The following is a 9338-nucleotide window of genomic DNA, read 5'->3' on the forward strand; positions in this document are numbered from 1 at the left end:
ACGCAGGGCCATTGTGGGTGCACAAAATGGTCGGGGTTCCCAACCCCGACCATTTTGCAGACCCCATTCTAGCCCACATTCACCTAGAAACTCATACTTCATGTAGTACAAAATGTAATCACAAATAACACATGCTAAAATGCAATCATACTCCTGTTATCAATCCACAATGCAATCACAAATACAAATATAATATGTACAATTCATATTTGCAAACTTAACATTATATCAAATCCATCGCAACACAAACAACATATCAAGTCCAAATTGCAACTCAAACGCAAACATCCTATCAAGTCCATCGAAACTTAACAAATATCAACAACGCCCTTTCCCCTCCCTCTTCCTCTCCCTCTCCCTCTCCCTCTCCCTCTTCTTCCTCTCCCCCTTCCTCGATCACCTTCGACGTGAGCTCGGATAAGTTCATCGTCCGGTTGTGTGTAAAGTTGGGAGTGCATGACATCCACGTCGTCTCGAACCGCCTGTGAACATCCGGCCTGAGTCTGCTGTGAGCCGCCAGCTTCATCATGCGCACAGCTTGATCTCGTCCCCGTGTGTCCTCGTCGACGTCGCCGCCCGTACTCAATTGGTCGCTCCTCCCATCCATCACGGCTTGCATGACGCGTCCTCTGAAGAGCCGACCGTATCTTTTTTATCATTCGAATGAACATGTTCCTCGGCTCCTGCTCGGTAGTCGTGCGCAATGCGTCATGTGCCATAGTAGAAAGCTCCTCGAGCTCTTGTACCTATAAAATAAAAACCGAAAGAAAATTATTATCAAGTGGATGGTGAGAAAATAAAACTCAGAAAATAATTGTATATTTTTCTTATACACTTACCAACTCTCTCTCGACTGGGCCTCTTGGTATGTACTCCTTCGGGGCTTTGTTTTCCTAAAATATCCACCGGCGAGTAATCCCCCAATACCACCGTAGGTACACACCTAGGTCAGGTGCATCAGCCCTCTCCATCACTACATGTTCCTTCCTTAATTCCCACCTATTGATGTAATTTCGGCGAATTAGTTCCCAATTAGCACGATGTGCACCTTTTCTTGGATCTCTCTCTATTCTCTCCACAGGCGCTGGAATATGTTGCCGTAGTCCAAATTGTCGAAGCACACGGTCAGGCACGTGCATTTCAACAATCTCAAAGCATATAAGTGGGATGCGAGCACGCCATACATCCTCACCTTCCCGACAAATATCCGGTAGTGACTCCAACACTAGCTCGTAGGGCATCCATTTGACCTATAAAGAAGATATTATGATATATTGATTGAATATATTTAGATATCGGTAACAATTGGTCGCATAATTGAATATATTTAGATATTATAATTTTTATACCTGTTCATCCTCCATCTGATCAAGCTCATTTCTGTAAAAGTTTTCATGCCCCTTTGGAGAGGTTTGCCAAGATCTGGACACATTCCATCTATTTTATATACAACGGGTTAGTATATATTGAAATAAAGCACTAAAATTACATGCATCTTAATAATACCTGCAGCCTAACGGAATATGCCCATCGAGAGCGCGGGCCTCCCTCAAATCAGGTGTTCCCATATGCAATCGCTCCCATGACCATATCTGCAGCAAAGTGAGGCAGCCCTTCAATTCTTTATTTTGTACGAGTGCTATTTTCGTCATCTCTCTATACAAGTAGGCTAACACTGCACTCCCCCAAGATAACTCTCCACACTCTTCTAGGTCCCCAAGAAGCGGTAACCATCTCACGTGCACGGAATCCTTAGTGGAATCCGGAAACAGAATAGTACCGATCATATGTAAAATATATGCACGGGCATAGCGCTTAATGATCTCATCAGTCGCATCGATCGGTACATTACTAAAGTTATTCCTTAACCATTCGAGTTTGATCTTTCCCCCCTTCATTGTAGGAGTGCGACCGAACAATTCTTCACACTTGGTCGCATAATTGAAGTCATCGGTGCCCGTCACTGCATCACCATCTACTCTGTTAACCTCCTCATATTTCCATAAGAGACTTCGTTATTCATGACATTTGACGTTCCACCGAATTGAGCCCGCTCCATTTCACTCGAAGAAGAAAGAAACCCATCGGAATGAACTCCCATATCTAACATGCGTGAGAATTCTCCTGGGGGTTTGAATATTTGGCACGAATTATGTGGCAACTTTTCAATAAACAATTCGACCGTTTGTTGCGACATGCCCAATTTAAACATAATACTCATATGATAATCGTTCGAGATCTCTACTGCGGATGTTCTATCAATAGCTATGGGCCAATTGCATATAATTTTCAGTCGGTATTCTCGTGGGTCAATTTCCGTAACTCGGTGTAATTCCATAACCAAGTCGTAGTAACTATATGATTCCGAGATCATTAATGGCGTCGTTACCCCTCCGACGTACATTGGCATATTATTCATCCCATAATTAATTTGTCCACCATAAGAACAAGCAATAAAAATCATATTGCTCAACCTATTCAAAAGAAAATTATATCATTTAAATATAAAAAATTAAATTAATATGCAAATAATCTCATATAATTTTAACCAAAAACCCTAATTCCCAAATTGTAAATCCTAAACCCTAAAATTCAACAATTGAACATTCTATGCTCTAAAAGTTAATTACATTAATAACAATCATCATACAAATGAATTTCAGCGATAAAACCCACGAAATTCATTTATGAATAAAAACCCTAGAAATTTATTTTTAAGAAAAAAATCCTAGATTTCTACATGTTAAAAGAGGAGAGGAGTAGAAGAAATTACCTAAATCAGTTTAGATAACCTTTGATTTGAATTTCGGCCGAAGAAACCTTAGATCAGAGGCTTGGTTTCGTGAGAACGGGGACGGAAGAGAGAAGAGGGAGGCGGAGAAACGAAATGGAATAAGGGTTCGGTGGGTTCGGCGGCTTTTATATGGGTCCAGAAAGTAGTCGGGTTTCCCAACTCCGACTACTTTTGGCCTTGGCTGAAATGGGCTTCGAATTGGTCGGGGTTACCAACCCCGACCATTTCGTCCGTGGTTGAGCCCAGCGCTTGCTGGGCTCTGCTAAATGGTCGGGGTTGGGAACCCCGACCAATTCGAAATAGGTCTATTACGAATTGGTCGGGGTTCCCAACCCCGACCATTTAGTTAAGCTGTTAGCGGGGGATGGACTAAACAGTCGGGGTTGTCAACCCCAACTGTTTACGAAGCCGATTAAAAAATAATCGACCTGCTTTCTCGCCACGGCGCTGACGTGGCGAGAAACCGGATCGATTTCAGTAAATAAAACATGATACAATCGATTTTGCTAATAAAAACTTAAAATAGGGTTACAGTGAAAATTTGTTCTTTAATCAAATATATAATTGTCTATCCTTGGTTCTCACAGTAATTAAAATTCAGAAAACATATAACTCTGACATAAATAATCTGTGAACAACATTCACATAACACACATTCTAGTAACACAAAATAATATGGAAGATATTACATGTTAGCCTTGAAATAAAGGCTACTTATTAAAAAATTTTCCTTTTCTTTAACCCCCAAAAAAGGCAATCAGCATTAAGTTACAAGCTCAATAAAAAATCAACTTACAAGCTCTAGATTTCTCCTTTATCTAACAATCATACAGCATTATCTTACAAAAAGGAGATAAAAAGATTATAACCCATGTACATCAACCTATGGAAACTATCAGTCACCTTTTTATATAATCTAGTCACAAATAAAAAAGAAAAATATTTGTCTCTCTTTTTATCTGTTTACAAATTTGGATGTAGAGATGGAGTCTGAGAATGGATGATTGCAACTCCTACTGAAAAAGCTTGCAGAGATGAGAGAGTTTGCTGGAAATATATAGTACGTGTATCTTGCCTCGTCGTCAACATTTTCAAATGGGGCTCGCTGTACTTTGTACCCTGAACAATTTAACGGTAACATCAGAGAAATATTGTTGAGAAAAAAAGTGCAGTTATTTCTGAAACATAAATCAGGAAAAATTATGTGATGAGATCGTCGGTTTCCTGTGTTCCCACATTCAATTGAAGATTGACAGGAAAACATGATGCAGGTGAGAATGCACCGTCGGTTTCCTGTGTTCCCACATTCAATTGAAGATTGACAGGAAAACATGATGCAGGTGAGAATGCACCTCAATGTTAAGAAACTCAGGAACAACTGACACAAGTGAACGCAGGTCAGAATTTAGGAAACCCCTGGTTTTAAGTGAATGCAGGTCGGAATCTAACATAACACAGATAGGAAGGGACTAGTATTAATACGACATTCAGCTCAAAGTTCAAAATTACAGGAAATCCCTGGTTTTAAGTGAGTTCAGGTCACAATCTGACATATAACCATCCGGACTACGAAAAAGAAAAGTACATACACTTATCAAGTTTCTATTTTCAGAAAATGTCTATAACTTGATAAGAGAAAGGAATAATATTAATACAACATTCAGCAATAATTATTAAAATACCCACATTCATGAGAGAAGTGCTCTTTGATATAAATCAAGCAAGCACTCCAACATTGGAGTGTTATAACATGCCTAGTAATTTTGTAGAAAAGGCGATGTACTAAAAGGAAATTCGACTGTTACATGATGCAAATACATAAATAAGTCACAATTGAATGCCAACGTAATACAGTGTTAAAACCATGCCAACAAACAATATATCGTCCCACATGCAAAGTACTCTATTACGAAGATATAAAGGAATGAAACAAAATAAAATGAGTAACTCACCTCTATGAAAAGATTTACTGTCTTGGTCTCCTGTGAATCCTCCTTGTGAAAAGCTTCTGTTGAACTTCTATCATGTAGCACCGTTAGAGGACAGCCGATATCCCACCCCTCACAATCACAATGTCCACTAGACCTCCATCTTTCAATAAGAGAAGAGGGCCTACTGTCACCTGTGATGGGCCCACCATGAAAACCATCCGGAATCAAAACATCAATACTGTTTCCATAATTCAATAACGGATCTATTGCAACTTTTTTGAGAAACTTAAGCCCCCAACCGCCCGTTTCTTTATCTTTCTCATGAAAATGCGATGAGCTTTTTACTATGGTAGCAGCTAGCTCAAGATTTGGTTGGAAACCATTTTCAAGTTGAGAGCTTGGTTTGACAATTTTGCTCGTAGACTTGTGCTTCAAAGAATTGCTCGACTTAAGTATTTTGGACACCTTAGATAAGCCTTTATTCTTCATTGCGCTAAAAGTTGAATCTTGCATTTCACTTGAATGGTCTTGGACGCCATATAAAACAAACTCCGTCTCCACTGATTTGGACCCATTTGGATTGAGTATCAAAGAGCTAAATACTTTCATCTTGCCAACAAATTCTTCTGACTTATTACTTGATCTCGAATGGAAGATATATAAGAAGTCCAATGCTTGATCGTTTGATTCAATCTGATGAAAACTAGCCACATATTCTTTCCCGCTATCATTATCCTCTTTGAATAAGATATTGAGAGAATCCTTCTTCCAAACACAATGAAGAAACCCTTTGGAAACAGTAAGATTTGGAGAAGGCTTTGATTGGTGCGAAATTGTGGAATTCTTACTTGAGCGACAGACAAGCAATTTCTCAGAAGCCTTAGAATTGGATATTTCAGTGCTAGGAGAAGTCACTTTGGAAATGGGATCCTTTGATAATGGAGAGCTAATAAACTCGAAAGTCTTCATTGGATTCATACTAAAGGATGTTGCCCTAAATGGTCTAATTGAACCATCTAGTTTTCCTAATTGAAAAATTATCGAGCTCTTCAAAAGGGATCTTCGCATGAAAGTTCTTTTGGCTAATTCAAAGAGGTCAGTGAGATCACTTGCACTTCTTCTTCTTCTAGAATCTCCAAACCGGTCAATGATCATCTCTGAAGGACTCAAGTTTATAGGGATATTAACTAAAGATGATGTTCTACAAAGAAAATCGAGATGGTTTGAGTTTCTATTTTCCACAAAATCTGTATCAAACCACCTGAGGTTCCTATTGACATTGAGAAATTTGATGTAGTGTGGAATACTTAGATTATTCCGAAAAGGATGTCTAACATCCAAAATAAATGGATGCTTCTTCTTGAGCTTTGATACCTTGGAATCTAACTCACCATTTTCCTTTTCATCTTCGTCTTCTAATATACTACCGTTCCAATGTACCAAGACCATTTCTTTTTTCAAACAAGGAATGATCAAAACAAGAGACATATAATAAGCTTCAATCTTCTAACCCTCTTTCACCTCATGCCATGAAATCACAAAGTAGAAGATGGTAGATCTCCAAAGACCTAAGAACTATAAAATAAAAACCAATCAGAAAACACGCAGTAGAGAGAACAACCATACTCGCTGTCTTTTCAGGAAAAATAAAAAGAAAAAAGAAAAATCAAACAACCACCATAATAACAAAGACTTTATCACAAATAACTAAAAAAAAGTCTATGCAAATCAATTTTATAGGGTTAAACAAGCATACCAGAAAAGATAAGCACGATTTGCTGTCCAATTGAGCTCGCTAAGAAGGATCATCTATATACAATGGCAATGGAATATCACTAGGAAGAAAAGCTACCTTTAACAGGATTATTTCGGAGTAAATTTAAGGGGAGTTATATTATGGTAAGTGAATAATGGTACTGCTATTGGCATAAAAGGAAGTCAACTATACCGCTCGTCATCCTTATCTCTCTCTCTCTTTTTTTTTTTGCAAAAACGCGTTTTTTGGATAAAAATAGCTGTTTTCCTAAAATACTTACGGAATAATTTATTCTTCCATAATGCTGACGCCTTTCCACTAAGAAAATGCCTAATAGATCATGAATTGGTGCCTGTGAGGGTTCAATGAACTTCTCTCCAATATCTAACTAGAAGTCTATAAGATAATAAGAAAACGGCGGCAAAAGAAAGAAGATTGACGTGTACTGATCACAAGAGTGATACTAGAATCATACTAAATAAAGAAAGTCATGATCACCATTGCTTATATCATGAGAGTGTATTTCACAGTTTGCACTATAGCTAGACACTATACATGGTTTACTGATAGGTGTTGCATAACATAGAACCTATGTACTTTGAAGAATATAGATACTTCTAATACCCAATAATAAAAGTACGAAAGTGAATATAAGTCTGAAAAATGACTTTATATCTGCCAAATATTACATTCTCTTATATGAGATAACGCTCTTTCAGTTTGACTTTCACATGGTTATATTTGTTATAGTCTTATAAACATTTCTTATGCCTAGTTGTTGAATAACATAAAGCCCTTACGTATCCTCACTACTTTATCAAATGGTAGAAGACAATGTGCTACTATGTATTCTTACAAAAACTTCTTAGATTGTGTTCATACGTTAGACCACGATGGTATTTGTAGACGACATCGGCCACTCAAAAGGTGAAATAAGGCTTTTTTTTAATGCTTAGTTGGCACTACCTATTGCTTTTACCAACTATCTTGGATGTTTCTCTACCAATTGCCATTATGTCTATACGATAAATTCTTCAGCTTAGACCTAGAAATAGAACACATCCATATAATGTCCCAAATGGTACCATAAGGAAATAAATCTTTATATCAATACTCTTTTTTCCAAATTGCATAACTAGTTCACAGGATAGCAGTTGACAAATAAAAAAGGATATACAGAAGAAAAAATAATACCGAAAACTACAAACATGACCAAAAGTACAATTGAATTAGATGTTGCCGAAATAAAAGAAAATCCTAAATAAGAATAAAATATGTAATAAACGAGAATCCTAAATTAGAAGATAATATCTGCTAATAGATATAAAGTGTGGATTAATTCTAGAATTCCAAACTAACTTCAGCTTGTTCATTCCTCAAATTGTTTGTATAACAAAAAGCCACCTTTGTCCACACTTTGCTTTTTTCACCTTGTAAAATTCCTAACATCATAATTGTATGTCTAAGACACATATCCAGTGTAAGAAACACTTGGTCCTGTAGATTCTATGCTACTTCACACTGAATTATAATGAGCAAAAGCAAATAAGACCTCAAAAGAAAAGAAAATGCGGCTTCAGGACCAGTTCAATTGCCAACTTTCTGCAGTGTAATCCCCAGCAAAAATTTGGCCAGCCAATCTTCTCCTTATTATGATTTATCTTCTTCTTATCTCAATTGAAAAGGCAATCTTTCCACTCCTTATTCACTAAATTGTTGAGATAAAAAAGAGCTGTAATAGATAAAAATTGCAAAGTTTACTGAAAAAAAAAATGCAAATCCTCACCTTTGTAGCAGAATCCCAGAGATACCCAGAAGCTGAAACCAGATTCAGAGCTTAAATCACCAAGCCCATCAAAATTTACAACCACCCCCTTCCTTTATCTTGCTTTCTCCACTTTAATCACTCTACAAGAGACCCAAAAAGACAGAGAAAACAGAGCCAAAGTGAAGTGACTCTCTACCCTTCAACTTCCATTGGGTATTTTTTTTACTGATTGGGTACCAAATCCTTGTCTTCTCAAGTTGATATACAACAAATCTCGATGCGTTTTTTGATGAGAAAATAACAAAAACAAGAAAAAAGTGTCGCATTTGAAAGAGAGGGTTTGGGGATAGAGAAAACAGAGGAAGAGCCATGTGCAGGTTCTTTGGTTCTGTATTGCTTGGTCCTCTTTTGTGGGACCCAGAGTGGGGTCAACTGGTTTGGGTCAAGATTCTGGGTGCAGATACCTAACACATGCACGAAAAAAATGAAGGAAATTGCGAAGTGGGGAGAACACGATAGATATCGTTGCCTAATAATGGAGTTGACGCGGGTTGATCCTGTGATGGGATCAGCTGTTTGGGCCTTCACACCAAACACACTTTTTCTTAGGGGGGCACTAGAGTCACACCCCCAACCACAACTCTAACCACACCTCCTCTCTTATTTGCTACAGTAAATTTTTAAGATTCATCTTTTGTGATATCAAACACGAAAAGCAATGCATTTTTCTGTCATAAGTTAAAAGACTCTCTTTGAGGTAACTCAATGAACTTTAATATGCTCGGTCTCTGCCCAACATCAAAAGAGTAATCAGTACTCAATTCCTAACATAATTTTCATATGAACCTAATCATCAGAGCATCCACAAACTTGAGCCCACTAGGCATGTGTCATGAGGAAAATTAACCCCTAGTTCGTAGCCCTCTGAGCACCAATGCATTTTTTCATCCATCAATCTAAAATTTTGTTCCTTAGATCTTGTCACTCGCAGCTCAAAGTCACGTGACAACTCCTATGAGTCTCTTGTATTAGCAATTTCGAGCCATACTCACATTGCATCAAAAAAATATATACATGAATGGATGATAT

General features: G+C 37.7%; 2 protein-coding genes across 2 annotated transcripts; both read right to left on the reverse strand.

The window, feature by feature from the left end:
* Positions 989-3136, reverse strand: LOC109847309 (serine/threonine-protein phosphatase 7 long form homolog). Its single transcript, XM_020416546.1, has 5 exons — positions 3017-3136; positions 1507-1988; positions 1350-1437; positions 1049-1250; positions 989-999 (listed from the first exon to the last, which is right to left on the reverse strand). The coding sequence occupies exons 1-5, from the start codon at positions 3134-3136 to the stop codon at positions 989-991; spliced, it is 903 nt and encodes a 300-aa protein (XP_020272135.1).
* On the reverse strand, positions 3464-8593 carry LOC109850234. Its single transcript, XM_020420198.1, has 3 exons — positions 8268-8593; positions 4747-6300; positions 3464-3913 (listed from the first exon to the last, which is right to left on the reverse strand). Exons 2-3 carry the CDS (start codon positions 6211-6213, stop codon positions 3758-3760), a joined length of 1623 nt encoding a protein of 540 aa, XP_020275787.1. The 5' UTR covers positions 6214-6300; positions 8268-8593; the 3' UTR covers positions 3464-3757.

Source organism: Asparagus officinalis, chromosome 7 (assembly GCF_001876935.1).
Source record: "Asparagus officinalis chromosome 7, Aspof.V1, whole genome shotgun sequence".
Lineage (NCBI taxonomy): Eukaryota > Viridiplantae > Streptophyta > Magnoliopsida > Asparagales > Asparagaceae > Asparagus > Asparagus officinalis.

Excerpts from the sequence above, each read along its gene's own strand:
- LOC109847309 (XM_020416546.1), bottom strand. The coding sequence starts at position 3,136 with ATGGTCGGGGTTGGGAACCCCGACCAATTCGTAATAGACCTATTTCGA. Across the intron at positions 1,989-3,016 it reads GCTCAACCACGGACGAAATG|GTTAACAGAGTAGATGGTGA; the intron begins GTCGGGGTTGGT and ends AAATATGAGGAG. Across the intron at positions 1,438-1,506 it reads CATATTCCGTTAGGCTGCAG|ATGGAATGTGTCCAGATCTT; the intron begins GTATTATTAAGA and ends TATATAAAATAG.
- LOC109850234 (XM_020420198.1), bottom strand. The coding sequence starts at position 6,213 with ATGTCTCTTGTTTTGATCATTCCTTGTTTGAAAAAAGAAATGGTCTTG. Across the intron at positions 3,914-4,746 it reads CAGTAAATCTTTTCATAGAG|GGTACAAAGTACAGCGAGCC; the intron begins GTGAGTTACTCA and ends TAAATTGTTCAG.